The sequence below is a fragment of the Leucoraja erinacea genome, chromosome 30 (assembly GCF_028641065.1).
Source record: "Leucoraja erinacea ecotype New England chromosome 30, Leri_hhj_1, whole genome shotgun sequence".
Lineage (NCBI taxonomy): Eukaryota > Metazoa > Chordata > Chondrichthyes > Rajiformes > Rajidae > Leucoraja > Leucoraja erinaceus.
In genome coordinates, this window is record NC_073406.1 from 20,533,496 (window position 1) to 20,550,240 (window position 16,745).

Genomic DNA, 16,745 nt, shown 5'->3' on the forward strand with positions numbered 1-16,745 from the left:
ATAATATCAAACAACTCTATATTCTATTAATAATGGCACGTTGGACCAGTGTTAATTTTACTATCTTTAACTGTGCATTGTCCCATTCAGAATTTAAATTCCATAAACTCGTTTTTAAAACGGGATAAATTGTAAAGGTAGGATGAAGTATAATGTTTTCATGATATCTTTGTCATTTTCCCCCCTCTAAGTTATGATCTATGCATAGCCTGAAAGGAAATTAAAATAAAAAATAAAAAGTATAAATACTTGAAGACATGTGTGCTGTACCTCAGGGGAAATAAATGTATGTGTGTGAGGTGACACTGGCACGATGGACAGAATGGCCATCTGAACTGTATCATGATTTGATTCTTCTGGGGAATCACCCTACTTGATTCACGCTCTGTCCATTTCTAGCAGTAAATCAACTTGCCTTATTATTTTGGTGGTATTATGGACACACCTATGACATTTCAATAAAACGTGATTAGGAAAGATTTAGAAGGATATGGGTGAACCATAGTCAAACGGGACCAGCTCGGTAGACATCTTGGTTGGCATGGATGTGCTTGACCGAAGGGATTATTTCTGTGCTGTATAACTTTTGACAGATATGGATCTGCCATTCTCTCAGACATGGTGGTGATTATGAAGTAATTTAATTGAGCGTTTAGGGAAGCAGCTTTGATCTGGGGATGGAATAATCCAACATCTGCATTCTGTTGTCTCTATAGCAGCAATATACAGCAGCTATGGGTAGTCATGACTCATGGCTTTTTAATTTCAATTATGTCCCCACCAGTCCAACAGATTGATTGAAATATGTGGCAGTTGAGTTTTTAAAAGCTTCAATATCAAAATTTGATGGTACTAGCCTGATATTACAAATTTGTTTTGTACTACAGGTGCACAACCTTTTATCCGAAAGCCTTGGGACCAGACACTTTTCGTAATTCAGAATTTGTCGGTCTTCGGAATGGAAATTTTTTAGCGTAGATTTTAATGGCTGGCTCAGTGGTAGAGTGCTCGGCTCATATCCGCAAGGTCGCGAGTTTGCGCCTTGATCCCGGCAGTTACTCGGTCGTGAGTTTGAGTCTTCAATGTCGTTTTTTCTTGCAGAATAAATGTTTGTATGAAATGCAGTGTAGGAGAGGTGTACTGACTGTGTGGGCAGAACTTTGGAAGTGATTGCCCACCAGTCTAAAAAGCCGCTGTGTCTCCCTGTCCCTGGGATAGCAGGGGGCGATCAAACAGCACAATACCCAACTCCCCCTCCAACTCCAGAGGAATCCTCTCCCCGATGGGCCGCTATGGCGACAAGTGGCAGTTTGCCCACAGCCCGAGCTGCGCCACCCCAAGAACACCTTGCACACCATCAGCTTCTGCCCCTACGTGTTTCTCTGGAGTTGGAGCGGGGCTGGGCTGGAGTTGCTGCTGGCTGTGGGTCTCTGGGATCTCCGTGCTTGCAGTGGGCCTGGGGGTCACTGTCCCGTTGGTCCTGACGTCTCCGGCCACCCCCCTGGACTGGAGCTGAGACTGGGAACTGTACCGCCCTTGCCCCCTCCCTCTGCAACTGCAAACAACCCCACTCTCCTGCAAGGGCAGTACAGTTCCCGGAGGATAGCAGGTGGCCGGAGACGTCAGGACCAACAGGAACCCGCTCCCCGATGGGCCCCTACGACGCCCCGAGCTGTGCCCCGTCATCCGCAACCCAGGTTCCTCTGTAGTTGGAGCGGGGCTGGGCTGCTGCTGGCTGTGGGTCTCTGGGTTCTCCGTGCTTGCGGTGGTCGACGTCCAATTGGTCCTGACGTCTCCGGTGACTGCACTGACCTGCTGCCATCGCGACGTGAAGACAGTACAAAGCCCCCGCGCCGGTGCAATGAGCGGGGAGCTGGAGAGGGGAGGGATGGGGTCACACACATGGCCGGGAAGCAGAGGGGTGTAGGTGGGGTGAAACTGAAGGGAGCGACAATCTGCTGCTGCCTGCACGCTGAGTTAAAAAGTTCCCACGCAAGACTCACGATACACTGTGTATCGTGTCTACCGTGGGAACTTTTTAACTCAGCGGGCAGGTAGCAGCATATTGTCAATTATTAACCCTCCCGCGCAATATACCCTCACCTTCTCTTTTATGGATGGGGATTTAGTTCCCCTTTCTTCGAGGACCGACCGGAGGTTCCGCTGTCACCTCTGCGGGCCGCCCTCGGTGAACGTCCTGTCTCCCTGTCCCTGGGATAGCAGGGGGTGATCAAACAGCACAATACCCCTCTCCCCCTCCAACTCCAGAGGAATCCGCTCCCCGATGGGCCGCTACAGCGACAAGTGGCAGTTCGCCCACAGCCTGAGCTGCGCGACCCCAAGACCAAGACGTACCCCTTGCACACCATCAGCTTCTGCCCATACGGGGAGCGTGTTCCTCTGGAGTTGGAACGGGGCTGGGCTGGAGTTGCTGATCTGGGATCTCCGTGCTTGCAGTGGGCCTGGGGGTCGGTGTTCCGTTGGTCCTGACGTCTCCGGTGACTGGCACTGTGCTGCTAGCATCGCGACGTGAAGACAGTACAAAGCCCCCGCGCCGGTGCAATGAGCGGGGAGCTGGAGAGGGGAGGGAAGGGGTCACACACATGGCCGGGAAGCAGAGGGGTGTAGGTGGGGTGAAACTGAAGGGAGCGACAATCTACTGCTGCCTGCACGCTGAGTTAAAAAGTTCCCACGCAAGACTCACGATACACTGTGTATCGTGAGTCTACCGTGGGAACTTTTTAACTCAGCTGGCAGGTAGCAGCATATTGTCAATTATTAACCCTCCCGCGCAATATACCCTCACCTTCTCTTTTATGAATGGGAATTTAGTTCCCCTTTCTTCGAGGACCGACTGGAGGTTCCGCTGTCACCTCTGCGGGCCGCCCTCGGTGAACGTTTTCAAGGACCTTTCTTCAAGGACCGAAAAAATGTCGCTATTCGGAGGTTTTCGTTATTTGGATCTTCGGATAAAAGGTTGTGCACCTCTATATAGATCCCCTGGTCTCCATATGCAATAAGATTCTCTTGTCACAATTATAATATAAGCATGATATCCATTTTGCACACAGCAGGCTCCAATAATATGTTTTTGTGATGTTGGTGAGGGCTAAATATTGGCCTGGAATAACTTGGTCTTTGAAATAGTCCCATGGGACATTCAGTACACCTGCAATTGAGCAAGTGGGGCCATGGATTAAACATCTTGCTGTAGCAATGGCAGTTAGAGTAATGGAGAACTACTTCAGCAGTGTATACTGAGGTGGAGGTTTGATTTGTTATGACACGTTTGCTAAGATACACTGAATAGCTTACTATCCATAGTAAGTATAATAAAGCCATTAACAAGTACAGCAGGTAGTGCAAAAAGAAAAATACCAGCGTATATAGTGTTACAGTATAGTGAAAGTCCAAGGTCCACAATGAGGTAAGTTACAAGAGCACGACTACACCATAGCTTGTAGGAGATCGTTCACTGGTCTGATAAGTGGAGAAGCTGTTCCTGAATCTGTTTTTTTGTGCTTTCAAGTTTGTGTGTCTTCTGCCCAACCGGAAGGAGGAGAAGAGGGAATGACCGTGTAAAAATGGTCCTTAATTATGTTGGTTACTTTCCCAAGGCAATGTAAAGAGTTGATGGTGGGGAGCGTGGTCTGAGTGATCCACAGGGCTATATCCACAAGTCTGCAATTGCTGGCAGTTTTGGGCAGAATTGTTGCCAAATCAAGCTGGTGTTAATGTGGTGGATGTGATGAGCTATGTTTTCCTGATCTCTGAAGTAATGTTTGCACCCATGGCATTCTAACTCCATTATCTTTACTCGTGCACACCACCCGATACTGCATCATTTTACAGAAGAATGCAGAGAGAGTAATTATGTACATCAGTGAGTGGCTCTTTCCACAGCTAATACAATACCACAGCCTGCCTGCTGCTGAGTGATACCATGAGAGAATAGATGATGGGTGGGATTGGTCAGGCTTTGTCCTTGCTTAGTTGTGAGGCAATTGTTGTTCCTTGATGAGGCAACACAAGGTTATGCGCTGAGAGACCCAACACTCAGTACCCTCAGCAAAATATTAATATTAGAAATGGAAATTCCCGTGCACAAACCATCTTTTTTACTCCTGAAAGTGTTTATGAAAAGTTTAAACTATGTTTACATTGAAACAACTTCAGACATGGATGATATGTTTATTAACATTGCAGTTTAAATTCATGGCGCAATTTTCACAAAAGTAGGCAATCAATCACAATTTCAGATTGTTGAAAAGAAATGGTCCAAATGCCTTGGGGAGCTAAGCATTGTCAACCTGCTGAAAGATTTGTTGGTGGCATTGCTTCAGAAAGTTCCAAAACCCATGTTTTTTGACAGTAGTAATTAAGCTGAGGCCACTTCAGAGGCCACAAATAAAATGTTTACATTTTGAAACTGAGATGATTGAGTTTTCAAAATTGAGACAAACGCTGGTTATGCCAAGGCTTGCAGATGCTGTGCTGTGTGGCTGAAAGCCAACAGTTTTTTGACCTTCGTCACTGAATGGTGTGTTTTTGAAGAGACCGACTGTCTCCACAGGTATGGTGTAATAAGATCTTACCCAAGGATACAATGCAAGATTTAAAAGCTCATAACTTTATGTCAAATAACAATGTGGTTTTAAACATTGCTGGTTCTTTATATTTCCAAAATGGCTCATTGTGTTTCACAACACTGATGTGGGGAGAGATATCAGAGGTGGGTGGGAAAATGTGTTGTGCGGCCATTTACCTATGTACAATTGTGTCCAAACTTGCTCTCCTTCATAGTGTAGAGCTCTTTGGAATCTATGTGAAAAATCCAGGACCTGGGTATGACATATGTTGTGGATTCCTCTACGATGGATCCCTTCTTGATCAGCCTGTTCCCAAAGAAATAGAATGTGCATTACTGGACAGCATCTTACTTTGCATTGCCCATTAACTTGTCTAAAATTCTGTTGCTTGCATCTGAACATGTGACAGCTTTTGTTCACTATGTTCATTGAAACATAGAAACATAGGAACATAGGAACATAGAAAATAGGTGCAGGAGGACGCCATTCGGCCCTTAGAGCCAGCACCGCCATTCATTGTGATCATGGCTGATCGTCCCCTATCAATAACCCGTGCCTGCCTTCTCCCCATATCCCTTGACATCACTAGCCCCTAGAGCTCTATATAACTTTTTTAATTAAAAATTTTTTTTTTTTTAATAATAGTCCACGATCTTGCAGTTTAATTAAAATTGTTTGAGTTCTCCAAGTCTTTTAAAAATTGCCATCTTGAAGTACATCTCCACAACTAACCAAGAGGTTTGTTTCATGCATTATAAACTGCATTGGGAACCACATTGTCAACCGATACAAACTATAAAATAATTCTTCCAGCAAACCAGGGAGAACACTAATTGGTCCATTCTCTGTCAGGACAGTGCCCGAGTTCCAATTCCCCGTTATTGATAAATTAGGCTCACATTCAGAATTGCCCGAGTTCCAATTCCCCGTTATTGATAAATTAGGCTCACATTCAGAATTCAGTAATCGTCCTCTTCATCAGAATCCATTACTTTTCTTCTGTTAAACGTGACTATTGTTCGCTTTCCCAGCTGTTGGTTGACTTTCTCAAGGATTTCAATCAATCCCGATTCAGTAATCTTTCCACCAAGCTGCCCAAACTTTGCCATCTGTATCAAGTAATTTTCCACCGACTTGGCTTTTTCAGGCTTTACGAGTCTCAAATTGTTGATGAGCTGCTGCCTTGAATCACTGCAGTCCTTCTAGTGAAGAACCCACAGTGTTGTTGGGTAGGAAGTTCCAGGATTTAGATCAGCAATGAAGAGTGGATGGTGAAATATTTTCAAATCAGGATGGTCTGTTCCCTGGAGGGATGGATGCATGTGGTTGATACTCATGAACATACGAAGCTTTGTCCATGTTAGAAGTCTTAGGTTTAAGAAGTTCTCTTGGAGTAGCTAGGTCAGTAATTTAATTACACATTGTAAATAGTATGCAGTGGTAGCATGAATGAGCACATTAGGTAGCGGACAACCTGTTTCGCGTGCCAAAGCTTTGCTCATTCATGCAGGTGGAGAGCATTCCATGCCTTGTGGGTGGTAGAAATGCTTTTGGTACAAGGGACTGAGCTACTTGCCACCCAAGCCTGGGCTCTAATTTGGTCAGCAGCTCCTGTGTTCATATGTCCAGTTGCATTTCTGGTCATTCATGATCCTTGGGATGTTGAACGATGGGGCATCATGGTAATGGTAATATTATTGAATGCCAAGGGTAGATTCTGACTTGAAGATGCTCATTGCCTTGGGCTCCTATATTGCAAATGCTGCTTCCGACTTACCTGACCATACCTGAACGTTGTCTAGGGTTTGCTGTAGCACGCATGGACTGCTTAATTTGCTAAGAAGTTTCAATTGGAGTTGACTATTGTGCAATCATTAGTGAACATCCTCACTACTGATCACGTGATGAAAGTGAGGTCATAGATGAAGGAGCTGAAGGAGGTTGAGGTTAGGACACTACCTTGAGGCACAGTAGTGATATCCTGCAAAGTATTAAGTCAACCAGTGGTGTTTTCCACAACTCACATTGAGGAACTTCACGTTGGCTCCTGGCATCTGTGACATTCAGCTGTTTCCATCCAACAGTGATCCTAAAAGTACCGACATGAGCTTAGTGATAGTAATGCTGTTTAAAAATTAAGGGTAGCAGGTTATTATTGGAAATGGTGCTTGTAAATGATTAAAATGGTTACATTTTTAACCTGTAGCATTGTTAAAGTAGCCATGATGACATGAAAGGTCCGATAGAAACAAATTGATTTCATTTACATGAGAGGTATGTAGTTACTGGTTGAGTTACTCCAGCACTTTGTGTTCCAACTCCACTTCAAACTTTTTTAATTTTATCAAAATGAGTTTCTTGCCTGCCTTCTCTCCACAAGACATACTTGTTCAGTTGGCAATTTACCATTTTGGAATAAATTGTGTGAGTTTGGCTTCTGCCTACTAAATAAAGCAAAGCCAGCATCAGACTCTTCTCTTCATCTACCTCAAAGTATATATTTCCTGCAAAAAGTAGCAGGGACTGGCATGCATGACCCGTATCCTCGCAATGCTTTTCCAAGTTATTACTGTTTCACGGTAGTTTTGGCAATAAAGTTTCAGGTCTTTCTGTTGTCCTGCTTGGATATAAAGTTCTTATTTGCAACTGGATAAAAGTAATCTTGCATTCTAAATGAGTGATAATTTTGTAACATAATAGTTACAACATGTAAAAGTTAGAGGGCAGTGTAACTGAATTTCTACAGATTACTTGAAAATAAAATTAATGTAGAAACAAGGAACTGCAGATGCCAGTTAATACACAAAGATGCACAGTGCTGGAGTAACTCAGCGGGTCAGGCAGCATCTCTGGAGAACATGGATAGATGATGTCTGATGGAAACGCTGGTCGAGACCCTTCAGATTAATTAATGTTGCTGTAAGTACAGAGATCAATAAATTTTACAAACATGACATTGTATTGATCTTCCAGCTTCGCGGAAATAAGTTCATTATACGCTATATTCTAATAGTAAAAATGTTTTTTATTCAGATATTTTTGAACAATGAAAATGGGTGAACAATGAGGGTGAAATGCTTGTAAATATGGAGGTAAACTGATGTGTCTGATGGAAATGTAATCTTTTTTTGTGCCCTTAGGATAAGTATGAAGAGGAAATAGAGGTATATAAACACCATCTTGAACAGACTTACAAGCTGTGCCGTCCTTGCCAAGCAGCGGTGGAATATTATATCAAACACCAAGACCGGCAGATTCGTGCAATTCTCTTTGACCATCAGCTTCGTCGAAGAGAAGCTGACAAAACCTTTGTGCAGGTAAGGGCTAGATGTGAAGTTGGGAATTATCTTTTTCATTTTAAAAGCTAGCCTGACTTTTAGATTTTCTAGAAATGGAGCCTATTTGTTTCAAAGGGATAGTTTCTTCCCAGCCTTCATCAGGCAACTGAACTACCCTATCAATAACTAGAGAGCAGTCCTGAACTACCAACTACCTAATTGGAGATCCTCAGATTATCTTTAATCGGACTTTAATGGACTTTATCTTGCACTATACATTATTTCCTAATCGGGTATAGTCGTTCTCCCTGTGACCTGTGTGGATTTTCTCCAGGAGCTCCGGTTTCCTCCCACACTCCAAAAACGTGCAGGTGTGTAGATTATAGACTGGATAGCATGCAACAAAAAGCTTTTCACAGTACCTGTGATACATGATAAGCGCTTTTTTAAACTAAGCCCTTTTTTAAAACAAAACCTGGGTTTGTCACAGTAGGGGAATCTGACAAAAATAAATAAGAGTAATATATTATTTCTTAGTCCTATAGAAATAAGATAAAGGACTTCCCTTTATTGTGCGCTCATGTTTCTTTCAGCTATGGCAGGGCATTTATAAGTACTGTCCCTGTTTTGTATAAGGGAGTGTGGAAGCCATTTCAAGCACAATAAGCCCCCACTAAGTGATGCAAAATTGCCAATGTAATCTGTTCTTCAGGAATTCTGAGTGAGGGATAAATATTGTTCAGGACGCGAGTAACTTATCGGCTCTTTCGTCTGAAGTTTCGTCCACCTGAGATAAGAAACAGGGAATTGTGGCGGCTCTCAAGGGTTGTGCCATCATATCTGTCGAACCCCTCGGCACGGGAGTGGCTCAGTCCGGAGGCGGCCCTTAGCCAGAGGGTTTAAAGGCAGGGGATTGGGTGCCATCTTTCTCTTGTTTGGTCTTCCCTACAACCGGGAAGAACATAATTAAAGGTGCCTCTCAAAACACTGGACTTCGTGTTTCCTTTTGAGACCCACGCACTACATTGGTGACCCCGATGCTCCATTGGCGTCATGATGGAGAGAAGCCCTACCTGCTCACAGGCCGGCCCGGCCCTGTCTCTGGACGCAGTCTCGGTGAAACTGCCTACCTTCTGGACCACCCGGCCGCTCATCTGGTTCCAGCAGGCAGAGGCCCAGTTCAACCTGTGGGGCATCACGGTCGATGCCACCCGCTTCTATTACCTGGTGGGGGCCCTCGACCAGGACACGGTTGAGGAGGTCACGGACTTCCTCGCAGCCCCCCCGGACACTGATAAATATCTCGGCCTTAAGGAGCTCCTGCTCCAGATTTATGGACTAAGCAGGATGGAGCGTGCTGCTAGGATCCTGCATATGGAGGGCCTAGGCGACCGACGGCCATCAAGCCTCCTAAAGGAGATGGTGGCTCTACTGGATGGGCACACGCCGTGCCTGCTATTCAAATATACTTACCTGCATCTGCTGTCGGCCTACATTCGTCTGCAGCTCACAGACGTCTCCTTTGCAGACATCAGGGCCCTCGGGAGGCACGCCGACGCGCTGTGGATGGCGCGACCTGATGACGTCAGCGCGCTGGCCATCAGCAGAGACGGGGACGCGCTGAGGCCGACGAGCCCTGATGACTCAACGCGCTGGCCGTTGGCAGGCGCGCCGATGGGGTCACCCCGGCAGCTCCCGATTTTCTCCGGTGGGGCGGGGGAGCTGTGGAAGGCGTGACAGCTCCAGCCCGACGGCCCGTCAGATCGCCCCCTGCGGCCGTGAGGGGTACTGCACCTGCAGTCCAGCGCCAGCAAGCTGCAGGCACCACCAGCAGGAGCAGGCAAACTCCAAGTAACACCAACATGAGGCGCTGGTGCTACTACCACCAGCGCTGGGGTGCTGCATCACGACAATGCTGCCAGCCGTCCACGTTCCCAGGAAACGCCTGGGCTGGTTGCCAATAGTCCTCGCGGCGGCCGGCCGAATTCACCGCCTCTTCGCCTGGGGTCGGCACTCCGGGACCCGCTTCCTCGTTGATACCGGAGCGGAGCTCAGCGTCCTGCCCCCTTCGCTGGCCGACATTCGTTCCGGTAAGCGGGGGCCTGTCCTCACTGCGGCGAATGGCAGCCCCATCTGCACATATGGAGTGCGCATGGTTCCGATCGTGTTCGGATCCTGCCATTTCTCGTGGCGGTTCACCATTGCCGACGTCTCCCAGCCATTGCTCGGGGCCGATTTCCTCCGGGCGCATTCCCTCATGGTGGACGTCAGGCGTCAGCGCTTGGTCAACGCAGCTACGATGGAGCTGATCAAGTTGCGTTTGTATCAACCGGTGGGACGGCCCCTATCGTCCGTGGACTCCCGCTTCGCACGGATCTTGGCTGCGTTCCCAGACATTCTGACCCCGCAGTTTCGATCAACGACCCCCAGCCACGGAGTGGTACATTTTATCCAGACTACCGGCCCACCTCTCCACGCACAAGCACGCCGACTGCCGCCGGATAAACTGCGTCTGGCACAGCGGGAATTCCGCACAATGGAGACCTTGGGCATCGTCCGCCCTCCGAGCAGCCCTTGGGTGTCCCCACTCCACATGGTCCTTCAGTCAAGCGGGGGCTGGCGACCTTGCGGGGATTAACGACGGCTGAACGCCGCTACAACAGCGGATCGATACCCCGTGCCCAACATCCAGGACTTCACCGCCCATTTGGCTGGGGCCACAATATTTTCAAAAGTGGATCTGGTACGGGGTTATAACCAGATCCCGGTTCATCCGGATGACATACCCAAGACGGCGATCATCACGCCATTCGGACTTTATGAGTTCACGCGGATGCCGTTCGACCTCACGAACGCTGCGCAGGCCTTTCAACGCCTAATGGACGGGGTTTGTCGCGGATTGGCTCACTCATCAATCCGGGCGACAACGGCACTAGTGGCCGCTCGTTTCATGTGGCACGGTCTGCGCAAGCAGGTTGGCCATTGGGCTCGCACCTGCATTCCGTGCCAGTCGGCGAAAATCCAGCGCCATGTCCGTGCGCCTCTCCAGGAATTTGGTCTACCTCACCGGCGATTCGACCATCTCCACGTAGACTTTGTAGGGCCTCTCCCGCCGTCCCGGGGCATCACCCACCTCACAATGGTGGACCGCTTCACGCGGAGGCCGGATGTCATTCCGCTGGCCGATACTTCAACGGCTACGTGTGCTCGTGCGTTGTCCGCGCACTGGATTGCTCGCTTCGGGGTGCCGGCGCACATCTCCTCAGACCGGGCACCACCGAGCTGTGGTCAGCCATGGCTCGCTTGCTGGGGGTGTGGCTACACCACACCACGGCTTACCACCCGCAAGCTAACGGTCTGGTCGAGAGGTTCCACCGGCAGCTAAAGGCAGCACTGAAGGCGCGACTCTCCGGCCCGGACTGGATGGACGAGTTGCCGTGGGTCATGCTGGGCATCCGGACTGCTCCCAAAGAGGACTTGGCCTCATCATTGGCGGAGTTTGTGTACGGCTCGCCACTCAGTGCCCGGGGAGTTTGTGGCGTCGGGGCAGCAGGGAACGCCCTCATCCACCCTAAAGCGCCTTCGCGAGCGAGTTGGCAGGCTCGCACCTGTCCCGACGTCCCGCCATGGGACATTTCGCCCACACGTGCCATCAGCCCTCAGGGACTGCCCATACGTCTTCCTGCGCCGTGACCGGACGCCACTCCAGAGGCCGTACGAGGGCCCGTTCCGGGTGTTGGAACACGGGCAGTCGACCTTTGTCCTGGACATGGCGGGCCGGCCGGAGACAGTGTCGATTGACCGGTTGAAGCCGGCACACCTGGACATTGACCAGCCGGTGCTGGTTGCCCAATCTCGGCCTCGAGGGCGCGCCTCCTTCACGGCTCCCTCCGCCTGTCACTCCACCTGTCCTCCCGCCGGTCCCTCAACCTATCCCTCGACCTGCCCCTCCATCTATGCCTCCGCCAGCCCCACGATCTGCTGACTTCTGCTCGCGGGCCGGCCGGGTTGTGCGCCTGCCGGTGCGTTTCGTGCCTCGGGTTCTGGGGGGGGGGGGGGGGGGGGGGGTCCTGTGGCGGTTCCCAAGGGTCGTGCCATCATACCTGTCAAACCCCTCGGCACGGGAGTGGTTCAGTCCGGAGGCGGCCCTTAGCCAGAGGGTTTAAAGGCAGGGGTTTGGGTGCCATCTTTCTCTTGTTTGGTCTTCCTTACAACCGGGAGGAACATAATTAAAGATGCCTCTCAAAACACTGGACTTCGTGCTTCCTTTTGAGACCCACGTACTACAGAATCACATTTAATGTAATTTCAGTACAGGTGCACAACCTTTTATCCAAAAGCCATGGACAAGACACTTTTCGTAATTCGCAATTTTTCGGCTTTCGGAATAGAAGATTTTTAGCGTAGATTTTAACGGCTGGCTCAGTGGTGGAGTGCTCAGCTCATATCTGCAAGGTCGCGAGTTTGTGCCTCGATCCCAGGCAGTTACTCGATCGCGAGTTTGAGTCTTCAATGTAGTTTTTTCTTGCAGAATAGGAGAGAATAGGGAGAGTTAGGCTGGGATCATTCTCTGCGAGATGATCTTAGTGCGGGAGAAGTGTAGGAGAGGTGTACTGACTGTGTGGGCAGAACTTTGGAAGTGATTGCCCACCATTCTCAAAAGCCGCTGTCTCCCTGTCCCTGGGATAGCAGGGGGCGATCAAACAGCACAATACCCCCCTCCCCCTCCAACTCCAGAGGAATCCGCTCCCCGATGGGCCGCTACGGCGACAAGTGGCAGTTCGCCCACAGACCGAGCTGCGCCACCCCAAGAACAAGACATACCTTGCACACCATCAGCTTCTGCGTGTTCCTCTGGAGTTGGAGCGGGGCTGGGCTGGAGTTGCTGATCTGGGATCTCCGTGCTTGCAGTAGGCCTGGGGGTCGGTGTCCCGATGAGGGGGCGCAGCTCGGGCTGTGGGTGAACTGCCACTTGTCGCCGTAGCGGCCCATCGGGGAGCGGCATCTGGTGGTCCTGACGTCCCCGGCCAGTTTGCAGTTTTCCTCTGGAGTTGGGACGGGGCTGGGCTGCTGCTGGCTGTGGGTCTCTGGGATCTCCGTGCTTGCAGTGGGCCTGGGGGTCAGTGTCTCGTTGATCCTGACGTCTCCGGTGACTGGCACTGACCTGCTGGTATCGCCGACGTGAAGACAGTGCAAAGCCCCCGCGCCGGTGCAATGGGCGGGGAGCTGGAGAGGGGAGGGAAGGGGTCACACACATGGCCGGGAAGCAGAGGGGTGTAGGTGGGGTGAAACTGAAGGGAGCGACAATCTGCTGCTGCCTGCCCGCTGAGTTAAAAAGTTCCCACGCAAGACTCACGATACACTGTGTATCGTGTCTACCATGGGAACTTTTTAACTCGGCGGGCAGGCAGCAGCAGATTGTCAATTATTAACCCTCCTGCGCAATATACCCTCACCTTCTCTTTTATGAATGGGGATTTAGTTCCCCTTTCTTCGAGGACCGACCGGAGGTTCCGCTGTCACCTCTGCGGGCCGGCCTTGGTGAACGTCTTCAAGGACCTTTCTTCAAGGGCCGAAAAAATGTCTGCTATTCGGAGCTTTTCGTTATTTGGAATTTCAGATAAAAGGTTGTGCACCTGTATTATACTTGAGGATCGGTCTATATTTTTGTGCCAGAGTTTATGAATTGGGACTTGAATGTACAATGGCTAGCTCAGGTGATAGTGTTGTCAGACATGAATCATCTAAGTTTGATTAACTTGAATTGTATCTTTGCTATTGTGACCAAAGTGGAATGTGGAAATGTAACAATTCTTCACCAACCTCGGCACTGCTTTTTAATGTGGTTTTTGATTTATTAAATATTAATGATGACTGATTTGACTTCTGATCGACTTGTTATGTGTTTGCTTGAGGCACAATTTTGGTAGTACCTTTGAGAGGACCAATTTAGATAGAACCCTATTACATCATTTGGATGTGCATAAATCCAGAAACATTTTTCTTTTGATCTAGGACAGGGTGTGATGCAAACTATTTTTCTAAAGAATTCTAGCTGATGTGGCTAACTCGCACGATAGGGACGTTCCAAGTTTGAGACAGTAGATTTCTTCACTGCAGTGTTTTTGCAGCATATGTGGCTGAAATTAATTGTGAACACTATTCTTGCAAGGCTATTTATTAAACTCCCTATGCAGAAATTGTGCAGTGTATTCTTGGTGCTGGCAGTGCATTTGCAAATGCAAGAATACATTGCAAATGCAGCATATGTGGCTGAAATAAATTCTGAATATTATTCTTGCAAGGCTATTTATTGAATCGTCTGCAGAAATTGTGTAGTGAATTCTTGGTGTTGGCAGTTACAAATGCAATTGATCCATCAGGATGATGTGAAGCATTTGTGTGCAGCAAGTCCCACAATGGTGGGCAAGTCCGACAATGGAACGGAGGAACAGCAGTAGAGTTGCTGCCTAACAGCACCAGTGACTCTGGTTTGGTCCTGACCAAGGGTGCTGTCTGTATGGAGTTTGTACGTTCTCCAGGATCTTCGGTTTCCTCCCACACTCCAATGACTCATTGTAGATTCATTGGCTTGGTGAAATTGTAAATTATTCCTAATGTGTGTAGGAAAGTGTTAGTGTGCGGGGATCACTGGTTGGCATGGACTCGTTGGGCTAAAGGGCCTGTTTTCCGCGCTGTAACTCTAAACTAAACATTAATGACAAAATGAACTACCTATTGATTGAGAAATATTAGCTAGATTTGGGTTAGTTTATTGTCATATACACAAAGGTGCAATAAAATTCCGTGTTTTGCAAGAAATTCAGAGCAAATAGTATACATGGTAATGTTAAATACAATAATGAATACAACAGTGAATGCAAAACAGAATAGTGCAAACATTGTGGTGCAATCTGAAGTAGTGCAAAAACACCTGAAGTACAATAAAGAAATAATTGAATGAGGTACAACTAGGGATAAAGAGAACATGGCCTGACCTCTAAGAAGGGCATGTGTAAGAGCTTGCATGTTTGGTAGTCTGATAGCAGTGGAGAATTAGTTGGTAAGTCTAGACATCTGGGCTTTCAAGCTCCTGTACCTACTCCCAGTAGGTGGAAGAGAGAAAAGATGGCCTGGATAGCAGGTATCACTGACAATGTTTACAGATTTTCTGTTGCAACGCATCCTGAAGCTGGCTGGATGGAAATGGCTAGGCTGTGATGGACAGGCATGTGTTGACTACTCTCTCTAGGTTTAGGTCAAGAGCAGAGCACATCAGGCTGAGATGCATCCTGTTAGAATACTCTCTATAGCTCATCTGGAATAATGCCCATTTATTCTTAATAATATCATGGAAACTCGTGTATTCTTTCTCAACTAACCATAAACAGTAAGTTGGGGTCTCAATTTAATGTGTCATCAAAATGATGGTAGCTCTGATAGAGCACCTAATCAGTAGTGCACAATATGTCAGTATCTCATGCCTGTCTTTGGACTTGCACCCACAACCTGTAAACTTAGACAAGGGTGGCAGCAACACATCTGTAGCAGATGAGCTAGGAAACAATTATTCTACTCGTATAGAAACATTTAAAAGGACATGAAATGTTGATGAAAGAATTAGAGAGAGATAGACACACAAAGCTGGATTAACTCAGCAGGTCAGGCAGCATCTCTGGAGAAAAGGATAGGTGACGTTTTGGTTTGAACCCTTTTCTCCAGAGATGCTGCCTGACCCACTGAGTTACCTCAGTATTTTGTGTCTATCTTTGGTGGAAACCAACATCCGCAGTTCTTTTCTACATAAGGTTGATGAAGGTATGGGAACTTAACTGGGCACCCTGGGCTAGCACGGAGGAGTTTGGACAAAGCGCCTGTTTCTGTCCTACATACTCTGACTCCAAGTTGTGGTATGAGAACTATGCATTAAACGTGTACACTAGATTTTGTGAGCACAGTAAAAATTCACATTATAATGTAGAAATGAGGAACTGCAGATGCTGGTTTACAATAAAGGAGCAAAGTGAGTTGGGCAGCATCTCTGGAAAACATGGATAGGTGACATTCCGGGTTGGGACCCTTTTCAGACTAAAAGAGTGTAGATTCCTTTTGTACACTTTTTCTCATTGGTCCTGTTCTAAAATGCAACTCGATCTCATTATGTTTAATTCTGTAACAATGTTGCATCCAAATGTCATTTTCAGCACATTTCCATGGAACGATTTTAACCCTGAGAAAACTGGATGTTTTCTTCACACTATTTTTGGTTTTTATTCATCAGGTGATTGCCAAATGCATTCCTTCATCAGTTGATACCTAATGGACATTTCCAAGTTTGATGTAACTTTGTCTGCATAGTAAATGGGTGCACTCATTATTTTGCTTGTTTTTTTATTAATTTGGGGAACCCAGAATTGCATCCGCTATGTAGGCACAAACAACTGCAGATGTTAGTTTATATTTTATTTTAAAAGGCAGTGCTGGGGTAACTCAGCAGGTCAGGCAGCCTCTCTGGATAGATGACGTTTCGTACATTTGTCACCTAAATGTTTGTGTAAGAACTAAGGAATACAAATTCAATTTGTGTGTGTGCGCACATGTGTGTATATATATTCCAAATTTAATTTGTTCTGTGAAGTGGTTCCAAGCATTATTATTATTTCTAGTGCCGATATTCCATTTAATGTTCCCGTTACTAATTCACCAACCAGCAGAAAAAGTATTTTAATTAACCCTACAATGTAATTAATTTTGAGAACATCTGATTGGATGTCATTTTGGCCCCCTTTACTCTGTTAATTGTGGAGCTGGTGATCTAATTGTCTCATCCTATCTCGTCATAAACATATTCTCTAATGCTTTCTGTTATTCTGGTCAA

The 16,745-nt window shown here is 47.4% G+C and overlaps 1 protein-coding gene across 3 annotated transcripts in view; it reads left to right on the top strand.

Annotated features, from left to right (window-relative positions):
* Positions 1 to 16,745, top strand: part of tmem201 (transmembrane protein 201) — a 119,214-nt gene that overhangs the window by 20,325 nt on the left and 82,144 nt on the right. For all 3 annotated transcript variants that reach the window (XM_055659623.1, XM_055659625.1, XM_055659626.1), the window contains exon 4: positions 7,730 to 7,906. In XM_055659623.1, coding sequence (XP_055515598.1) covers positions 7,730 to 7,906 — 177 coding nt within the window. The remainder of the gene's footprint in view (positions 1 to 7,729; positions 7,907 to 16,745) is intronic.